General features: G+C 40.9%; 3 protein-coding genes across 20 annotated transcripts in view; 1 reads left to right on the top strand and 2 right to left on the bottom strand.

The window, feature by feature from the left end:
- mapk8ip3 (mitogen-activated protein kinase 8 interacting protein 3) overlaps positions 1-21,977 on the bottom strand; it is a gene marked incomplete in the record, with an annotated part of 1,049,817 nt that overhangs the window by 451,983 nt on the left and 575,857 nt on the right.
- Positions 454-1,524, top strand: ier2a (immediate early response 2a). Its single transcript, XM_017421880.3, has one exon. The coding sequence runs from the start codon at positions 589-591 to the stop codon at positions 1,141-1,143; it is 555 nt and encodes a 184-aa protein (XP_017277369.1). The 5' UTR covers positions 454-588; the 3' UTR covers positions 1,144-1,524.
- The window catches only part of cacna1aa (calcium channel, voltage-dependent, P/Q type, alpha 1A subunit, a), a 92,330-nt gene continuing 76,290 nt past the window's right edge, over positions 5,938-21,977 (bottom strand). For 12 of the 18 annotated variants that reach the window (XM_017421883.2, XM_017421884.2, XM_017421885.2 and 9 more), the window contains 7 exons: positions 20,412-20,527; positions 20,191-20,323; positions 18,306-18,419; positions 16,745-16,783; positions 11,875-12,091; positions 11,161-11,459; positions 5,938-9,311 (listed from right to left, as the gene is read on the bottom strand). In XM_017421883.2, coding sequence (XP_017277372.1) covers positions 8,511-9,311; positions 11,161-11,459; positions 11,875-12,091; positions 16,745-16,783; positions 18,306-18,419; positions 20,191-20,323; positions 20,412-20,527 — 1,719 coding nt within the window. In that variant the 3' untranslated portion in view covers positions 5,938-8,510. The remainder of the gene's footprint in view (positions 9,312-11,160; positions 11,460-11,874; positions 12,092-16,744; positions 16,784-18,305; positions 18,420-20,190; positions 20,324-20,411; positions 20,528-21,977) is intronic. The other 6 variants (XM_017421896.2, XM_017421897.2, XM_017421902.2 and 3 more) reach the window with 4 other exon arrangements.

The raw sequence follows: 21,977 nt of genomic DNA, 5'->3' as shown, positions 1-21,977 counted from the left end.
TTCCAGAAGATATTTTGTTCATTGAGTTGATTTTAATAGTTTATGACAAAGTTTTACATATAGATGGTTAATGAAGAAAAAATATGTAGATAAGATGAGAATAAATGACAAATTTACTATCAAACACGACCAGTTTATGTGGAAAATGGTTCTGTCTGAGGATAAGTTTCCATCCAAGATTAGATTCCTACAGCTTTGTGTTAGAAAATTTAAAATTTTAAAAGTTTTAAAGTTGTCAAAAAGTTCAGGTTATTTATTTGCCTTTGGGTTTGTATTAGAAAGCTGTTTTCCTCTGGAGGTTTTTATTTATTAAACAAACTCTGATCTTTAGAGCGCGGAGTGGCCCCAAACAAGCGCCTGTTGGTCATTAACGGTTTCTGCAAGAGGACGGTGGGCGGGGCTTCTGACAAATGACGCTTTACGTGTGACGTCGGCGAGGTCATATATAGTTGTCCCCGGGAGGCGGCTTGTTTTTGTGCCTGGCGCGTGAAGTCACAGCGTAGAAACGGAGTCCTGAAACTACGGTTGTTGTTTGTTTTGGTGGTTATTTTACGTTTTTTTCGGACTAGCTTCGGAACCGACTGTGACATGGAGGTCAGCGCTGAGGCCAAGAGGATCATGGTCGTGGCTCTGGGGAAACTGTACGGCTCCCGCACGCAGCGAGGCGGTCTCCGTCTCCACCGGAGCCTCCTCCTGACTCTGGTGATGAAATCCGCCCGGGACATTTACCACGCTGCTCAGACGACGGCGGAAACTCTGGCGGCCGGATTTGAGGAGCAGCCGCAGGAACAACAACACCACCCCGCTGCTGAGACCAACACGGAGCCGAGAGACGTTCAGGAACCCCGGGGTCCCGCCGCCTCTCCTCCCGCGGGACAGGCCGGGACTTCACCTCGCCCGGCCGCGGAGGACGACAAGGAGAATACGTGCCCTTTCGCCTCGACACAGCAGCACACGCGGAAACGGCGGGGCAAGGCGACGGTCGAGCCGGACTTTCTGCCCTGTAAGAAAGCCAAACTCGAGTACAGTCACTGCGCTCCACAGCTGCTCGTTAGTTCCGTTTTGGACTATGTGAGCTGTAGCAGTGAACTGGGAACTTCCCCTGCCCCCATCCCCCTACACACGGCTATAGCAGCTTGTTGAAACCGTGCGCAGAGACGTTTTGGCTTGAGTTCTCAACACGGCCTGAGGGGGAGGGTCCGTAAACGCCTCATGCGGTGCTCTGGTTCCGGGAGACCGTGGAAAGCGTGGCCCAGAAGTCCCACACAGGACTCTTGACATGTCCGTGTTTGTTCACGGAAATTGTTTAGTCAAGGTGACTTCGGCTGGATACAGGCGGAAATACCCAGACTCACAAGGAGCGCTCTGCCTGTAATGGACGTTTTTACTCATGTATAGGAACTCTGTAGTAGCTCCATTCAACAACCTGTGTTGTGTCCACATGCTGACCTGAATCTGTTCTAAATGTAAAGCACTCAGTGATTACAACTACCTCAGTATTTATTAAACCTTTTTTATATTGAATTTGAACCTGAAGTGGTCTTTTTATTTCACTTTACACGTGGAAGCCCTTAAAATGTCTGGAAGGGTCTGTGGGAAGGTGGCTGAAAAGAGGAAACTTGACTGGGGAAGTTTTCTTCCTTCCCCCACAGTTTCACATCCCCCCACGGTGATTTGCACAATAAAAGCAGGGACAATTCAGGAGATTGTAGTCCAGAGGATGAGGAGGAGGGGGGGGAGGATGCCACTGACTGACCAAACACTGAGGACAATGGGGGTCTTGTTGCTCTTCAGTGGTTGTGGGCTGTCTAGAAGGGTTTTTTTTTGTTTTATTTTATTTTTTTTAGCAAGGAGTGATTAAATGTACATCTACAACTGATTCACTTGAGTACATCTGATTCAGTCAATCTGTTACAACTTAGAGATATTAACCTAAAATCTGAAGCGGTAGTAGCTAAGGGAAAACCCCAACAGATATTTTGAGCATTTAACAGATTGTGCAAGACCTTCATTTTGAAATTAGCTACATACTATTTGGAGTAAACTCTGGGCTGATGATTATTAAATGTACTATTACAGCTGAATGATTTTTGAAGTTATTTAAATTCAAGGTGGCCACCACAGGTAATTGACCTTGGCCAACAAAATAGTCTAAAATGCAGTCATTTTGACAGATATTGAACTAACATTTGCTGTGGTAGTAGCTGAGACTGATCCCCAACACATACTCTGAGTGAGACTTCTTGATATTGCATGAGATTGTGTATATTATTTTTAATGTTTGCCCAAAAAGGCTACAACTCATCATTCCTCACCATAAACTCAAACTAGGCTTTTAATTTCATCAGTGATACAACTCACTGGTCTTAATTTATATATTTTTTTCATCTGAAGTCGTTTTAAAAATAATGTGACAAAAGTCAAACCTAATGCCCTCAATTTACTAAACCTTGTTACGCAATCCAAGCTTCCTGCAGCTGGGATTTTCTAGTAGCTGTGTTTGTTTTGGGGGGTCGTGGGTTAGAAAACAAGAAGGAATGCAGGCTGGGGGGGGGGTCGGGGTGAGATGGGGGGATGTCTGTGTACGCCCTGTGAGGCCCCAACTGAGAGCTTATTCTTCCGGCTGAAACCGGAGCACCGTGCCTGTGTACACAGAACTGGACCCGTCTGCTCGTGCTTCTCATACACACACACACTTCGTTTTAGAGGATCTTAGTCTAACACTCTGGCGTGAAAGTCGGTGGGCAGCGTGCATTCCTTTAAGAAATGCTAGGTCTTTAATTTTGTCTGTGAAAACTGGAGCTATGTGTTTACAGACAGAACTGAGGAGGATGCGCTTCACTGACCTGTCAGACACAGGTACACTGATAAACAGGATTTTACTCAAGTCATTATGCACTTCACATGTGAGCGGCAGCCGTGTCTTGGTGACCTGCCTCCAGAGTTCTTAGTGTGTGTGTGTGTGTGTGTGTGTGAGAGAGAGAGAGTTAGTGACCAATGGGTGCTGTCCGAGTTAACATGGAACACACCAGAATAAACCCCACTTTGTTTACCCTAAATAGAAAACCCACTTACAAAGCCTTACTTGAAGAAAAATGGCTGAAGATGTTTAAAGGGATAGTTCAGAACCTTTGAAGTGGAGTTGTGCAAAAAGGTTATGAACAACTGATATCTTACCTGTTAGGGAGCTTTGTTCTGACCAGACTGACCCTAGTCAAATTGAATTGCTGCCATCTTAAAACAACTCCAGTCTCAAATATTTTAGACTGTTTCATGCAAACATTTATATATATAAACTTATAAATCACCATCAAAACTCAGTTTTACAAGGTTAAACCAGCTGAAGTATATTTCTGAAAGGGCTCTTGGCTCCACCAGAAGTGTAACTGCTAGCTGCTGCTTCATCTTTTTTTTTTGCAATGAATCAGAAAATTCTACGTAAATAGCTGTGTCATGATTGACTTATGGTTTATAAGATGTTTTAATATGGGAGTAACCTGCTTGGGTCTTGGCCCCGCTTGGACTTATCATTAGTTCATCAGTCTGGTCCAAACGAAAATCTATTTATCCAAACTGAGTTAGTTCAAAGAGAAATCTACCACAGGTAAGAGATATTAGATGTTTATAACTTTTGCAGAGGACACCAGAAGGTCTACCTACCTATTTGTTAAAAGAACTTCCAAGAAAATCTGCCTCCTTCTAAGAAACAAAATGCAGGATGAATTAAAACTTTTGCACAGGACTGTACAATAATGTGCAAAGACATCTTAACACTACAAAATATCGATAATGCACAAACACACAATAACACAGAGCTAAAATAAAGCCCAGAGTAGGAAATGTGAACAAGAAAAAAAAGACCAAGCTGTGTGCATTCTCTCTGGATTTTATTCTTTAGGAAGAGTTCTGTTTGGAATTACAAAATGCACTGGTAGAAACAGCGGTGAGACTGGCTGAGAGTGCGAAAGGTAAGAGTGTGAGAGACAGAGTTAGAGAGAGAGAGAGAGAGAGAGAGAACCGAAGGAGGACTGAGTGAGAGGTCAAAGGTCAGGCAGCCAGTTAGAATGAGTACATCAGCAGAGTTGGCTAGCTCCTGCAGCCCCCGACCCTCACGCAAAGTAGAAAGGTGAAAACACCGTCGTCTGAACTGTATCTTATTTTCTCGTTTTCTTTTTTTATTATTATTATTGTTATTATTTTCAGTAAAAACAGTTCTTTTTTTTTTGTGGTGTCCTGAACATTGACGTGTTGTGTCTCAACCCCATGTAAATGAAGGAAAAACCAAACCAAAAACAAAACCAGACTTTGATTCTCGCCAAAGTCTTTTCTCTGTTTTCTTTTTTGAATTTTTTTTTTTAGATTTTTACCTTTTTTGTTTTCAAAAATAGAAGAAAAACTGAAACATTGTTCATTTTTTTAAAAACATCTATCTATTTATATATCTTTTTTTTTATTTCTCTGAATTAATTAATGTGCTTTTTCTTTAAAGTCCTGAAGATGACTTTGAACCCACGGTGTGGCATGCACATAGCACATGCATTTCTGGAACTAGAGGTTTTTTTTTTCTTCCTTTTTTAAAATCATTTGTACTTAAAAAACAAAACAAAAAAACAAACCAACAAAAATATTTGTTTTCTTTTCTCCCCGTAGCGACTTTACATTGCTTTTTGAAGAGTTTGTGTGGTTAATAAGCGTGTTGGTGGACTTCACTGCAGCATATACACAAAGATGGAAAGTTCAGGCGTTGCATGTTCCAATCAGGGGTTGACTGACATCACACACACACACACAAACACAGATTGCTGCAGATTCTTTACAATGGTTTGACAGAAAAAAGTTCAAATTTCCAAAAAGATCTCCGAAGACAAAGTATAGAAAACAAAGCAAGCGACGTAACAAATCATTAAAGTTTTCCGAAACACATTCACCCGTACATAGAAGCAAAAAAACCCACTTATACTACAACCAGGTGCTACATACCTAGTTGCCTTCTGATTTTAAGTGTAGTGATGTGAAAAAGACTTGTTCGTGACATCCCACTAAGGCTGGAAAGACACTAATAGGCAGTTTTTTTCCCCTCTATTCCTATTTGTTTTCAATGCATTCTCTGGTCAACGTGTGATAGGCCTTCAGGTAAAACGTAGGTCAATCAAAAAAGAAAAGAGAAGAAAATTAACAACAACAATGTCGGGGGCTGACGGCGGTGTGTGTCGGTGACCAGTGTTGATTTGAGGCACGCAGAGAAACACACCAATAGGAGGGGATAGTTCAGTTCTGAATTGGGGTTCTATAAAAAGGTTATGAACAATAAATAACCTACCTGTTGCTGTCAGCGTTGCCTTCCACATAACTCTACGGTTATTTCGAGTGTAAATAGTGGCGGCAGCAGCTAGCAGTAGCACTTCTGGTGCAGCTCAGGTGCCATTTTGGCAGGAATATTCTAATATGTATGCTGGGATAACCATGTAAAGGGAAACTGGCAACACTGTAAAGCTTTTAAAACTGAATTTGCATGAGCCACTATGACAGTTTTTAAGATGACAGAAATACTCTTTGGGGCTGCTTTCTTTCCACCATCATCAGTTTTGCAATCCTCAATTATTCTATTATAAAACTCCATCAGGAAGTGCCCCTGTTTGCACCAGAAGTGCTACAGCTATCTGCTGTTGATGCTAATTATACTTGCAAATAACTATAGAGTTCTTTGTAAATAAGCTTGTAAAGCAAATATACAGCAATGTGAAAGTTTATAACATCGCAATGATGTGAACTAGGAATGGGCAGTGATTTTTAAAAATTTAAGGTCTAGTTCAAATGGGCGAAGCTGAGGAATTATTGTGACCATCATGACCATTTTTTTTTTTTGTAATTTTTCTTTTCCACCCCCTAAAAAACCCCTAAACAACAACAACAAAAACCCCTCTGTATCCCAGCATCTTTTTGTGATCATGTTTAATTTAGAAAGAGTTTTAAAGTAGAACATATGGTCCCGGGTGAGCTCAGCAATCTTCGACAGGACTGGAGGAACGACACGCGTCGGGGGGGATGGCTGTAATATTTGTAGAAAAATTGGAAAAATTACTGGTTAAATTTGAAGAGTGCTTTTGCTAAAAATGAGCGTCCCTATAGTGCAAATCACTCTGAAACTTTTGAGACTGGAGTTGTTTTAGGATGGCAGGAAGTCACTTTGGTCTCTGTCCCATTTGGATTTGCTGTTAGCTTGTCAATCCAGACAAAATAAACTGCATTTCTCTAAACTGAGGCTTTTGGTTATGAACATATAGACACGTTCAGAGCCATCTCCAACAATAAGAAAGCGATCATCCATAAGCTTTCTACAGAACCCCACTTCTAAAGAGCTGAACTTTCGATTTAAAGTCACAGAGGAGTGAAACACACAGAACGTGGGTGAGTTCCAGGCTCAGAAATCCTTTTTTTTTTTTTTCAACCCTTCTGAACTGTGCAAAAAGGCAGTTCAGTCACCTGTGTTTACACTCGGTGAACACAGATGAGGTGGTTCACCAGTCAGAGAATGTGCTCAACTTTATTTCCACCCAACAACTCTGGAGCTTCGCTTGTCACGTGGCGCCACCTGCAGGTCACCCGATGGTGGCGACAGTCTGCTTGAGACACTAACAGAACCAGATTATCTCCAGGCTGGCTTTGATAAAACATATCTAACTCTGAGTTTTGTCTTGTTTTTGTTGTTTTTTGCTTATTCTCCCATCATGTGGCTGAGGTCCACCGCAGGGTTGGAGAAAAAGATGACCTGAGCTCGAAATGAAACAAGAACACAGTCAAAAATATCCGTCTCATTCTCACAATCATCATGATCATTACAAACATATACTGTATATATATATTTATATATTAGCAGTTTATCCGTTATTACTTTCAGTGAGAAAGAAAACAAAGATGAAGAGTTTCTCTCCTTTCTGTGCCTTTCTCTTGGTCTCTTCCTCTCTGATGCCTGTTTGAACCCCGAACCCTGGAAGACTTTGAGATGATACTGATTTGTCACCACTACTGTCTCCACATTTTTCTTTTCTTCTTCTTCTCCAAAAATCCACATGTTACCCTGCTACCCATTATTTCTTTTTGACTTTATGACCTTGGTTACAAAAAAGGTTACGTTCACTAAAAATTTGTGCAATTCCAGCTGTATCAATGGCAGGCATTTGGCACAGAACGAACAGTAGACGAGCAAGCAAAAAGTAATTCCCCGCACCCCCCCACCACCCCCCGCGATAATCATCAGATAAACATACTCTAATTTTCCAATTTCCCCCCCTAGCCCTGTCTTTTGATTTTTAGTGTAAATGAAGCAAGAGGAATGTCATTCAGAGTACAAAGAGAGAAACAGAAAGCATTTTTGATAAAAAAGAGAGAAACCCTACAGACCACAACAGAAAGGGCAGAGGTCAAATCCCCCCCACGGACAGTAGATTCTCATTGTTGCTATTATTAGTATTCTTTTGTATCATTCATGCAGGATTCCATAAGGTGTACAACTCCGCAAGTCTTAAAAAAAGAGACGAAGCTGTGTGGGGTGCAACAGAAGATTCAAGCTTCAATGTTTTGAATAAGTAGAAGAGGAGGAGGAGGAAGAAGCAGCTGCAGGAGTAGAAGAAGAAATACTGCAGAAAACAGTTATTTGTTTCTGAAATACATCCCCGCCTTTTTTTTTTCTTTCCTTACAGGTGATGGGATGAGGTCGGCTGCAGTGTTTGTCTCTGGGAGGAGTGTGTTCAGTCCCTTCGACACACCCGCCCGTCGCGTCGCCTAGACTTGGCAGAGATTTTTGTCAACACCCCTGCAACACTCCCCAACTCTCCCACCCACTCAGCCACCCCACCTCATACAGGTAAGGGGGCTCCTTGTCAGTTTGGTTGTTACTTAAAAACACAGATGATAAAACTCATCAATATTCAACTTGTGGCTGGGAGGGTTGGATCGGATTCCTTTTTTTTTTTTTTTTAGCTAACTTAACAAAAGTTAGCCTTGAAAATTAAAAAAGAAGAAAAGTTGCTCCCTTGTCTCTGACTTTAAAGTGTCTTTTATCGAGTCGCGACTCTTGACATCTTGTAAGTGGCTATAGCTCGTTGCCAGAGGCATAATTTAAGACACGGAGAGCAGTGTCCATCATTTCTCCTGCCGTCCATAAAAACTGCAGCTTGAGTTTTTTGGCATCAAGAGATGATGAAAAACAACAAAAGCAGAGCACGACGGTGGTTTGCTTTTTGTTTCTCCAGATTATGCCTCAGCATTCCTGCTCCGTCTTCCTGTCTCGACACCTATGCTTTCATCAAGCAGAACGTCCCTGGGACACCCCCAAGGAAGTGAGACGAGGAAAAACAATGAACAGACAAGAAAGAAAAGTTGTGGTATCCCTTGGCAGTCACTGCTCTGGCGCAGAGCTTTCTATTTTCTTTTTCTTTTTTTTTCATTTTGTTTTCAGTCCAACTCTCAGTTATTTGTCCTCTTTACATCCCTCCCCCCTTCCCCAGAGGCTAGCACCAATCGTCTTCCTCTGTCTCACCATAGGGTTCATGCAGGCCCTTACGAGAACCCCTAGGATGCCCAGCTGGAGGGGGAACTTTGTGAGGTCCAGTGTGCGGGGGTCCGTGGAGATGCGTGGACGGCGATGAGGCTCTGTAGCCGTTCGGCAGGCGGCGCTGGGCGGCGGGCTGAACCTGGCTCTGTACAGGCCCGGTCAGGGCAGTGGTGGGAGGAGGCGCGTGGTGGACAGTCCTTGGTGACGTGCGAGCAGGCTGCAGGTGGGGATTGCTGACAGGGTGAGCCTGCGGGGGAGGGACGGGGTGGGGGTTGTGAGGCTGGGGTTGTGCGGGAGGTGGCAGTGGGTGGTTGGCCAGGGCGTGAGGGTGGGGGTTTCCACCCTGAATGGGGTTTGGCTCATAGGCAGGCGGTTCATGGTGCGGCTCGTAGTCCTGGTATTCCTGGTTGTAGAAGCAGCCATCCCCCTCTATGGAACCACCACCACTGCCCGTGTCTCCCCAGCGAACCGGGGGGTGATGACCCTGGCGGGGCGTGGCGTGGTGGGCCATCGGCATTCCAGCAGGGGGAGGACCCTGTCCTTGGAAAGGCTCTGGGGAAAAGTGCCGAGGGACTGGGGCTGGGGGTCTGCTCTGCGGTCCCCCAGGAGGTGTGGGTACGGGTTTACGGACTACAGGGGAGTATGTGACATGGGGCCGGGGGGTGGCAGGTGTCTGAGGCAACTGTCGGCGACCTCTGCGCGGTGTACTGGTCCCCGAGGTTGATGGGACAGGACTTCCGCTGACTGAACTACTGCCCTACACAAAAAGTGAAATAAAGCAAATAAAAGAACGAACCACAAATTCAACAACAAAACATGTAGAATAATAAAAAAAAGAGGATGGTGGAGACAAGAGTATGAAACAGAGAGCGAAAGGAAGAATGCCAGAAAAAGAGGAAGATCGAAGAGTCCAAGTAGGAAAGCAGGAGAAGACGAGAACAAGAATCAGAGCAACAAGAAGAAGAAATGCACCAATTGCAATGTCCATGAAGGAGGAAACGACAAAAACAAAGGCATCAAACAGCAGCATAGCGGTGGGAAAACAGGAGCAGAAGATGTGGATAAAAAAGGATGAAATTCCAAACAGCGCCATACAAAGAGAAGCAACAAGTCACGCAGAAAAAAGAAAATAAAAGACGACAGAAGGGGAAAAAAAAAGGTTTAAGTGTTGATTTCCAGGCCAGCAAACGCAGCACAGGGTAAATACAGCAACCAAACATAGGTTAAATTTTTTACTTATCTTGAAATAAATGTGTGACATTTAATAAATGTATCAAATAAAAGTAATACTTTATGAAACAAAGGCAAACCGTTAACAATCCTAATTGTTCCTCAATAAAAAATTAAGGTATTTGCATTTTTTTTCTTGTTAAAACTTGAAAGTGACAATTCAGATCTTCTGAAGTGGGGTTCTGTGGAAAGGCTAAAAACAATAAATATCTCACCTGTTCAGGATAGAGCTTTAGACAAGTTCAATTTGGACAAATAGAGTTTAATTTTACATTGCACGATTATTATGGCAAACTTGCCGATAACCTTAGAATTCAATGTGTTTAACAGCGTACTGCAAACCTGATGGTGATGTGAAAGTTCATAAAATTAGCATTTGTATGAACCGCTAGGACAAGTTTTTGAGATTGTAGTTTTGAAATGGCAGCAATCCACTGTAGTTTTGGCCTGGCTGGGACAAGCCATTAGCTCATCAATCTGGCCAGAAGTGAATTTCTCCAAACCGAGGCTGTTCAAAGCTCTATCTACAACAGGTGAGACACTAACTGTTCATCATCTTTCCACAAAACCTCACTTCAAAAAGACCTAAACAGTAATTTTTCAGGCTAATTTATGGTTTTTTTTTTCCTTTTTAGGTTTTGTGAAAAAATCATTATAATCATGTTTAATATTTTATTCTTCCATAAACTGTTTCAAAAAAGGAAAACACGACAGAACACAGGCAAGAATAAAACATTTAGACAAATATACATTTTCTATGCATATTTGTTTGGATGTTGGTGATTTGAACAACGTGACTTCAATAAATAAACACGTCTCCATTGAAACATTTGTTTGTGTGAGTGCAGTAAAACACAAATGCATAACTAAATGTACTTACAGGAGATTTTTGAACCCAACAAAGATGTGTAATTTGAGAGCAGAAGAAAGAAATAATCTAAAAAAACTGAATATTTTACAGTGACTCCATTTTTTATGAAGTCGTTTATTATCAATCTGGCCAGGATTGGATTTATAGCACAGTTTTTAAATTTTATACATGCATATATATATATTACACTGTTTTTTATGTTTGTAAATTGGACTTTTCTTGGTTAAATATTACTTTTGCCAATTAGCTACAAGTTGTAATGTCCTTACTAAAGCTGAACACCCCTTCAGAATATTTGTCAGCAAAATTACATAAAAAAAATAGTTTCTTTATCATTAGAAAATACTTTCACAGCAGGTCAGTATCACCTAATTAAAGGTTCTTAAATTGTAGCAATGAAATGCTCAAGGAGTGTTTGGACAGATATTTCTTCCTGTTAGAAACCATCTGACAACATGCTGCTTTAAATCTTACACCACACGCACAGAATGACCCAGAAGCCCACCTGTCTGTGTGGGACGCACTCCCGGCCCTCGCTGGGCGATCGTGACCAGCGTCGGTCCCTCTCTCTGTCCCTGTCCCTGTCCCTGTCCCGATCCCGGTCCCTGTCCCGGTCCCGGTCATGCTCTCGCTCCCGGGAGTGCCGGTGTCCAAACTCGCCCCCTCTCTCTGCTACGTAGCGCTCCTTATCAATGGAGCCGTGGTGATGGTGATGATGGTGGTGATGCTTGCGGTCTTTGGAGCGACCCCGATCTCGATCCTTCTCTTTTGAAGGCAGGTCACCTGACTGGTCTGGGCCCAGGCCTGATGAGGGAGTGAGGATGGGGGTTAGACACCAGACTGCCACCATTCCTTGAAGGAATGCTTATCACCCGTCACCTTTCAAGCCAGAGGTTTCAACTAAAAACATTTTGTGCTGAGAAGGGATGGAGGTGTGGTTGTTTTCGTCAAACTTTGTTAATGACGTTATGTCGGATATCTGCTGTGAGATAGATGTGTTAGCACACAGAGAACAAGTTGAATATGACTGTCAGCTACTACCACACTAATTTTGATCATCTGTGGAAGCAATCTTGAACTGGGCTGACTCCAAAAGGTAATCAGTTGTAGATGCAGATCTTTCTGAGCGTTTCATTAAAATCTACCTCGTTCTTGACATATTTTGCACTAGAGACAAACTTCATTGGCAGAGGATGATAATTGCGTTTATGTCTGTCACCTGCGTCAGCCTCATTGTAGCGACACAGGGACCTCTCAGACGCCCGGTGACTCCGGTCTTTTCGACGGTGTCCGTGCCTGGACGCTCGTCCCTCCTCAGGTATGGTGCGCTCCATGTTGTAATCGTCTTCCCCTCCTTTGTCTCTGAGTCCCCGACCGGACCGGCTGTGGCCCAGAGACGAGGCGGACCGTTTCATGGGACTGCTGTCATTGATGGTCTGAGAAAGAATGAGAAAACCACCACAAGATAAAGGGCGAGGTGTTTCTTTTTGCTGTCAAGTTGTGTTTTTTCCTTTTTTTTTTGTTGTTGTTGAAGCTATCCAATAAGAGACTGAGCACGTCTGTGAATGTCTTCTACTTCTACGCAAGCCCTCCACTAAACCTTCTCCTGAAACTCATTCCAAATTATCTATTTTCACACTTAAAAATTAAACTGTTAAACTCCCCCACTCAAAAAAAAAAAAAAAAAAAAAAAAAGGATTCAGCAAAAAAGAAAGCAATACATCAAGAATATTTTGGCCTCTACTATAAAATATTGGCAGTTTTAATAGATCCACCAAATTTAGATACAAAATACTCACATGAAAATAAACCTAATTAATAATTCTAATTAAAAAAAAGCTAAAATAAGGTTTAAATCCATACAAAAAAACATAACAAAATTACATATGTAAGTTTTAGATTTGATGGTGCAACTGGTACGATGGACTCCTTTAAAACGTTTACTCACAGTCAGTGCCTGAAAATGAAAAGCTTTAACAAATACAAACAGAGCAAATATCTGATTCCTCCACTCAGAAAGATTTTTATCTTCATGTGTGCATCCAGGGTCCCCAAACCAGTCATTCAGAAGCTAATGCAAAATACTTGATACTGATTTTGTTACTATAGAGGAAAAAATGGCAAATTAGACTCCATTGTTTATTTTAATGACACCAAGTTATTTTTTACAAAATATTAAGAAGCAGTGACTAAATGTGTAGAAATTAGCTGCACCTTTTTTTTTAAACACACAGTATAAAAAAGAATCCCAGTTTGGTGTTTCTATTGGCTAATTTGTATATTTATCACAGTATTTAACAGTTACAGAGCTGCATTTTTACTTCAAGTCACAGTTCAGATCTTGTGAAGAGGGGTTGTGTGAACAGGTTATAAACTATTGATATCTTACCTGTTGTAGATAGCTTTTTAAATGACCTCAGTTTGGAGAAATCGAGTTTAATTCTGACCAAACAGATGAGCTAATGGCTAGTTGGAGCAGGGCAAGGATCAAAGTGAATTAATAAAACCACTCTAATCTCAAATATTTTATAACAGTTCATGCAAATTCTATTTTATCAAAACTCTTACAGCACCTTCAGTTTTGCATTACATGTTTTTTTTTTTATTGGTAAACATATGATGCTAATCCTGCTGGAAGGGTCACAGGTTGCACTAGAAGTGCTACAGATAGCTGCTGCTGCTAATTGTGCTTGCAAAAATCCATTCATCATGTGATGCAAACTTGACAGTGATGTAATCAAAGCAAACTTTATCTGGATAGCACATTTCCTGCATAACAACCCGATGTGCTTCCCAACAAGATGAAAATCACAATTTGAAAAATACATAAAACTAAACGTGCATATAAAAACGATCATTAAAAAAATATAATAGAAACCATTGAATTTATAGTTACATTTCTAAACAGTGAACATATTTAGACACACGCATGCATAAAAAGAGAATGCAGTTAAAGCATTATCATAAAAAGGCTAATACACAAACAAGACAAACAATAAAAACTTAATTATGTGCTTTTGAAAATAAACATTTTTAGCCCTTTCTTAAAAATAATAAAAGGTTGTATCTTCTCTTATGCCTAGTGGCAAAGCATTCCATTTTATTGGAACACAGTGGTTTATAAAATAACACTTGCATGAAACCCTGTCATTTTTTTGAGAATGGAGTTGTTTTAGGACAGCAGCGATCCCTTTTTGTCCTGGTCCCGTTTAGACTTCCCATTAGCTCGTCACTCTGTTCAGAGCTAATCTGTATTTCTTTAAACTGAGGCTATTCAAAGAGCTACGTACAGTGGGTAAGATATTTATTATTTATAACCTTTCCATAGAACACCACTTTAAAAGATTTGACCTTTTGCTTGAAGACCTGGCTGATGCATCAGTCTCTTGAATGCGCTGCACAAACAGTCGCTTGAACTTCATTTTTCCAAGCAGTTAAAAGTGGTGCATAAATATATCCTTTACTAGTGTAGAGTTTTATATTTGTTGAAGTTTCTCCTGTAGACTGATGAGACAATTCCTGCTTTTAAAATGCAGTTCATCAGTGCACAGGGGAACCTAACTGTCAAATTAAGTCTTGTGAAAAAGATTAAAACAATAAAAGGAAAAATTAGTTTTATAATAATGACAACATCTATGTAAATCATTGCCTATATAGACTGAAACATGGTAACCACAGGGAAAGTCCTTTTCCTTTTTTTTAAATAAATCAAAATTATATTTAAAAAAATTTGTGTCTCTAAAACAAGAAAAAAAAAAAACAAGTAGTGCACAGCCTATGTAACTTTACCAGCTGACCCCTGATTTAAAAGAAACATTAAAAAGAAATAAAAGAAAGGAAATGATGGCAAACAGCCATGCCTTCCATGCTTTTGTAACTTGTTTTATAAAAGTAAAAAAACAAAAAAGGGACATAGGAGTTGGAAAAACTTGCAAAACCTCCTGATCTTCAGCACTCATGCTCTGAGCATGGCACATTCCAGGTTGTAAAACAAATGTTTACTGTTTCTGCGTGCTGTCCTACAGCCATGCATGTACATAGGCGTTGTCCTGAATCCTCGAACGGAGCAGGATCCTGCCTCAGCAGTGCTGACGCCTCACATGCTCTGAGGGAGGACAGCAGGACAGAGCCTATGGGGCCAAAAGATGCTGACCTGGGAAATCAAATCAGCTAACGTCAGTGCTAAATCCTTCTAGCAGCCGAGCTGACCAAGTTTTGAAGTTATTTGACAATAAAAAAAATGACAGATTATGGGTTAGAAATTGTATAGAAAACACCAGAATATCTGGCTTTATAGAAATAGCACTGAGAGTTTCAACACCTACATAAAGAACTCTTTTTTTTTTACTGTTCAATTCTCTCCACTTTCCTTACTCTCCCACACACCCATTCTTCAACAAGTTTCTTGCATGCAGATTGAGCAGTCTTGAACAGAGACAGATGTGGGACCGCTGATGACATCACTACAGTTCAGCACACAGGCATAAGGACATACAGCAACAAAGCAGAGGCAGCAGCAGCTGAGCAAAGAGAGACAGAGGGTCGTAAAGGCTGGAGACAGTGTCACGACTGCTGGGGACAAGCAGAGAGCAGCCCAGTTCCACACTTACATACTGATACCAGCATGGAAACTGGGCTGGCACATGGCTTCATGCTGAAAACGGCACATTTTAAAGCATTGAGTTCAGATCTTTTTGTTCTGTGGAAGCTTATAAACAACTAATATCTTACCTGTTGTGGATAGCTCTTTAAAGGAGCACAGTTTGGGGAAAAAAATGACATTTCTAATGAGGTAACAGCAAGTCTGAGCGTGGGCAAGAGCAAAGTGGATGCTGCTGTTTTAACCCTCTCAGGCTCAAATTACGTTTTAGTAACAGAAAAAATCAGATATTTGGGGAAATTATCATCTGAGTAAAATAAGGCTCATAAAATATGAATGTGGAGTAATTAGGTGTATGCAATTTGCTGTTGCAAATCTGCAACGTCTGCCTTGAGAGGGTTAAAACAACTTTTATTTCAGAAAGTTTGTAGAAATTTATGCAAGCGCCATTTTATAAACCCATTCTGGCATTTTGTAAAAACTATTCTGCCAGAAGTAGGATGCTCCTGCTGAAAGTGCACTGACAGCACTCATCATCAAATCATGTAATGACAATCTGATAGTGGTGTAAAGGATTATAAAATAGCAAAATTATTGTTTTGGGAGGGGAGTTGTTTTAAGGTGGTATCTCACTGGGCTGTGACTGTTGGAATCTAATAATTGTGAGAGAACTGCAGGAAAATAAGCTGATTTTCAGCTGCAGTCTCACTGAATTGTGTTTGCGAGCAGCGAGTTGAATGGCCACATTTTGGGTGGCCAGTTTCTGAAAATTACATCCTATTATTGTGCACATGGCTCACAAATCTCTATTCTAAACCATGCATGTTATTTTTTTATTATTGTACCCACCTCCATTTATGATTTAATCTAATGGAGTACACTTTTGAAATGAAAACAGGCAGATTTGGTCCAGTTTTTCATTAACCGTTATTCATATTCAGTGTTTTTAGACCTGGACGTGTTCTCTGTCAGACAAGAGCTACAACATGTTTGAACATGTTTCAAAATTCAAGCAACAGGATTGCACTCCTCTGTGACTCGAGTGAGGCAGTTGAGAACCCCGGCTAACATTTTGAGACATTTTGGAGAGACCCTCGCAAATGCTGTTCACCAACTAAATGCTAGCAGTCGGAACTCAGTGAGATACTGGCTTTAAGACAACAGCAAACCACTTTGGTCTTCGTCCCGCTCAAACTAGCCATTAGCTTGTCAGACAGGTTAGAATTAAACTCTCTTTCTCAAAACTGAGGTTATTCATATCTACAACAGGTAAGATATTAATTGTTCATAATCCTTACACAGAACCTCATTTCTAAAGATCTGAACTTGCCCTTTAAGAAAGATTTCCCCTACAAATGAAAGACAGAACATGAAGACTTGATATAGGACAGAGGAAAAAAAAAAACACTTCCAAAACATGGTTGAAAATGACAGGGACTGAAGAAAAGAAAGGAGGAAAAGGAGAGAAGACAGAAGACAGGGTACATACACTGAGGTTACTGCCACGGTGCTTCCCTTTCCTCCGCTGCTGTATGAGCACAAAGAAGACACACACACGCACACACACGCGCACACAAAGAGCCACAAATACACAAGAGGTATGATCACACATGGAGCGAACACATGAAACCAAAAGGAAAATAAACAGAGAAAGGAGAAAGACATGGATGGTTTTATACACAATGCAAAAAGGGATAGAAAGAAGAACAAGTAAAAAAAAAAAAAAAAGAAAAGGCATAGGATGTTAGTTGGGGTTTCAACCCGAACAGAGATGGAGTGCAACAATTAAGAGAATAAAGAAGACTTGATTAGACACTAAAACAGGAGTGACGGTGAAAACGAAACACCTACTAAAGACAATGGGAGTGGTGTGCACCACTGCAGTGTGATACAGACAGAACAAAACATACAACGACAAAACTAAGGCACATATCTAGTTGGCTAAACAGAAAAAATATTAAATTGACTGAAACACAACCCCAATTCTGATACAGTTGGTATGTTGTGTAAAATATAAATAAAAACAGAATGCAATGATTTACTAAGGGCCAACCTTTTCGGAATCAGAGCTGTATGTAGATTCAGTTTGGTAGCTCTGCTAATCTGAGTACAAGTTAGGCAATCAAACATGTGCCTTACATATTTTCTAGAGAACACACACACACACACACACACACAAAAATATCAAACAGCGCCTCGGCTCAGTCACAACAACAGTTATGACAATTAGCAAGACGCCCGCACAAATGGATTCTGCAGACTCACAAATACGCAGACTTTTAACAGGAAGTTTCAACAGACAGCAGAGTGACAAGACTGATACATCGATGGCACAGAAAAAAATCTGCTGAGTCCACACATATGCACAACACACACACACATCAGAAACACTCAGCATCATGCTTGTTCGAGTCCTGGGATTAAAAAATATATGAAAAAAAATAAAGCTTGGCACAGCAAGAACCTTTGACTGGGAGGAAGAGATAGTTAAGTAAAACCACAAATTAATAAACAGGGTCCTAACAAAAGAAAAAGGAAAAAAAATAGCTTTGGGCAGAGAACTGTGTATGTGTGGGTGTTTATAAGAGTTTTGTGTGTTAAGGACAACCAGAGCAGTCACCGAAATATGAAACACCACAATGGATCACAGTGGGAGGTGGAAAACAGGACAATTAAAAATCTTCATGCAGGTGAAAGGACGAGAGGAGATCTGAACAATGGGACAATAAAAATAGAACGGAGGGTCTGATTTTGCTTTGCTAACTCTAATCCTAGCTTGGAGGCAGGACCTGGCAAAACAAACACGTTTTAGCCAGAAATATAGTCATGATAGGATGAGAGCCACATTTACTGCTTGTTCGTGCCTCTCAATGTCGAACGCAAAACAGTAATTGCAGGAATTTGTCCTTCACTGCCTTAATCTCGCTCCAAACTTTAAGCAAGAAATCAGACCCGTCTAAATGCGACAACGTGGAACAAAAGGAGACGAGGACCAGACGTCACAGGGGAGGAGGACACAAAGACACTGGAGAGGTGAGAATGCTGCTCACTTGGTTGTCGCCTGGGAGGCGGGGCATGGAAGCGGCCCTGCCATGGCCTTCCATTGGTGGAAAGTGCTCAGTATCCGAGTTACCATCCCGCCCCATCTCCTTCATCTCTACCGTCTGCAAACAGAGCAGGAGAGCAGGAGATGGTGTGACTGGCTGCCATGAACACTGACAGGGATGAAGGCGCAGGGGACATGTGGAAAAGTTTCGTCATGTGAAGACAGAAGAGAACCAATGGTCTCAGAGAGACAAATGTCATGGGAAAATCTGGAAAATGCAAGTATTGTGAGTGATTTTTTTTGACTGGTTTGTAAGACAAAAACTACACGGTAAACAAAATCTCACTTTTGTTTGCATTTCAAGCCATCACTTGAGCTGCAAGCAAGGAAGTGGATGGCCATTATTATTTAGCCAATATGTTAGTTTTTCGCCTATAAATATAACGGTTTAATATTCATGCAAATTACAGTTTACTAGATTTAAAAAATGAATTTATTAATTTAGCCCTGGGGCTTGATGTTTATCAGTTCTTACCTGTGTTACACTTTACTAAAGGCAGTTTCAAGCATACATCTTTCCTCTCTAAAAGCATCATTTCTTATCAAACAACTTAAAGACACATGGTTTTGAAAGTGAAGAACTGAAATCTGAACATTTTTTTCTTGTAAAAATAACATTGTTCTTTTAAAAAGTTAGCAACAAATTCAGTCAGCGTCAAATTCTTTTGGGGTCTGATGATGTTGTACTGGAAAAAAAAAAGAAGCCCCCCCCTCCCCGCTGTGAAAAAGAGGCGTCTTTGCTGGAAACTCATTAACAAAAGAGCATAGTGTCAATTGTAACAACACCGTGCAGCCCACAGATGTGCCTGCCTTTTAATCGGCTTAATATGCTCAGGGGTGGCTGATGCAGATTATTAAAGGAAAAAAAAAAAAAAACCCGACGGAAATCACTGTAATTAATCAGCCAGCTCTACCTCTAGTCTGGTCTAAGAATGATACACTGCAGGCACCAAATGAGGTTAAGTAAAAATGACAGCTGCTTGGGAAGTTTAGCTTGCCCTCGCTGCAGTTAATGCCAGCCAAATAAGTTGTTTTTGCCACTGCCGTGCAAGTTTATTATTTAAAACTGGCCAAATTCCACCATGTTTGGCGTATGCCTGAATCTAATGGTACGTCAAATTGATCTTAATCGATCTTTGTAAGACTAAAGTTTTCAGATTTCTCTGGACTGATGTGTTGAAGTGCTGTCCAACAGTACGGCGGCATGGAAATGAGTCACTTTCAAGACAGAAGCAAGATAGGCGAGTGCAAATGTGTGGTTCAGGGAGGATTTGGAAAGAGAAATAAAATGAACAGTCAGATTTATTGTAAGAGATGAGGCTAACCAATGGAAGCTGAGGAAATAATGTAAAAGACTGTAGGAAATGATAGGATTCTACTAAAGACAACAAGAGAGTAAGGATGGTAAGAGTTGAGCTCAGAACTTTTTTTTATTTTATTTTGTGCCAAGTTGGCCTCTGTTTTTTACTGTGGAAGGTTAAAATATAGGTGGGAGTCTGACTGGACTGAAAACTAGAAGACAAACAAAACACAAACCGTGAGTCAAAGTCAACAACAGGTTGCAATATTTCTACTTTGACCTTATTTATACTTTATCTCGTTCACTCATCCAGTGGTCATGAACAAACAGGTTGCTGCTGTCTGTGGAAATGAAAGTGTATTTTTATGAATAAATGTGTCCTTTACAATACAGCTGCCCTCCATTGTTCTTCAGGACTTCACTGAATAGAAATGATACGAAAGTAAATCTCACACAAAATGAATTTACACATGACAAGGAACAGTTTGTTATGAGTGTGACCCCGCGTGTGTGTTTACGAGCCGTCTACCTGGGAGTTGGTCATGCTTCCAAGGCCGTCCTCAGAGTGGCCTTCAGGGCTCCAGCTGCCAACCTTCTGGGACATCTCCTTGGCACGATCCGTCACCCATGAATGGCTTTCCGGGATCCCACCCTCCACCGGCCTGTGACACACGAACATCATCTCACTTTGGCTCTCTTTGATCGAATCACAGAGCATCGGGAGAGGCATGCCAACAGCGTGGAACTCACAGGCTGTTGCCAGTATTCGTTATGTCAGGTGGAGGCAGGGCGTTGTTAAGTCCCGGACCCCCGTCCTGAGAGGGGGTAGGCGGCTCCACGCGCTGAAACAGTAATGGCGTTCGATTCTGTTTGAGATATACAACATGGCCGTCGCCAGCTATCAGGCAGACTGACAGGGAAATGCAGGGAAAAGGAGCAGAGCAGGAAAAAAAACAAAGGAGGCTTTTGTCCAAAGCCGAGCCAAGCAGATAATATCATGGAACAGAAATAAAAGGAGTAACTTTTCAGCAAGTGATGCCCCTACAGTTCGATATGCCAGAGAAGGTAAAACATCCAGGGATTATCCCACTCAAACCAGAACCGGACCAAAAGAGAATCATTTTAGGATTTTTGTGATAATCATCTGAAGGTTGATGAACATGGACAGAAAAGGGAAAAACTAAAAGAAAAAAGAAGAACATGTAGCAAAAGGAGAAATGTAATTTATAAAAATGGAGGAGCAATAAAGGAAGTGTCTGAAGAATGATGGAACAGATGGAACTGTACTGACTTAAAACCACACATTACAATTCCAAATGTATCCATTAACTTGTTACGTGTAAAAACAAGCATAAGGAAATAGCAAAAGTCATCTTAAAATGATTTTAAAAGGCTTACTATCTTCCTTCAAAAGTCTGTGTGCAAGAAGTTCATACAATATCAGTAAGAAAGTATAAAGCACAAGTTAAAGCACACATTTCTTTGATCCTAAACTCTGCACAAATGTCCTTACTGCATGTGGGCTACAATATTAACAAAGTTCTGCTTCTATGGTCACTAAAGGAACCAGCTGATGACGCTGCGGGTGGCCTGAGAAATGCATGACATAGAGATGATGATGAGTTAAAAAAAAGAGAGAGTGCAGAGATTTGTGTGTAGCTGGAGTAAGACCGAAGGAAGAAGGAGAATTTTACACGAGGAAAAAAAAAATGTTGTGGTAAAACAATCATCCAGGGACATTGTGAAAGGCAAAGTAACACATGCATTGAACGTGAGCAGCAGGCAAATATTTACGACAGCAAAAACCTGCGGAGATCTACAAACATTTAACTCCAATAGGATACATTCTTATGTACAAGAAATAACAGTAACAGTAATGTGGAGTACGTTATGTGTCACGACGCTCCTTTAACAAGTGGCTGAGTGCTAAGTTAAAAGGACAGTTCAGAACTTTTGAAGTGGGGTTTAGAGGAAAGGTTATGAACAATAAATGTCTTACCTGTTGTAGGTAACTGTTTGAACAATGTCAGTTTGAAGAAATAAAGTTTAAACCTGACCAGACTGATGTTATAAAGGCTTGTCTGAGTGATGTAGGCCAAAATGGATTACTGCATTTCATAGAGGTTCATGTTAACACTATTTTATAAACTTTACATCACAAGGTTATTTACATATAATTCTATGATTATTTGCTAGCTAGATGTTGTATTAACCGTCTAATGCAAAAACTGATAGCAATGTAAAAATGTATGAAATAGTGTTTATATGAACCACTGTGAAAGGTTTGAAATTGGAGTTGTTTTAAGATCGCCGCCA

The sequence above is a fragment of the Kryptolebias marmoratus genome, linkage group LG12 (genome assembly GCF_001649575.2).
Source record: "Kryptolebias marmoratus isolate JLee-2015 linkage group LG12, ASM164957v2, whole genome shotgun sequence".
In the NCBI taxonomy this organism is placed as follows: Eukaryota; Metazoa; Chordata; class Actinopteri; order Cyprinodontiformes; family Rivulidae; genus Kryptolebias; species Kryptolebias marmoratus.
The sequence above is the reverse complement of the archived record's forward strand: the minus strand, read 5'-3'. Positions and strand labels throughout refer to the sequence as shown.

Coding starts and splice junctions, on each gene's coding strand:
- ier2a (XM_017421880.3), top strand. CDS start 589: ATGGAGGTCAGCGCTGAGGCCAAGAGGATCATGGTCGTGGCTCTGGGG.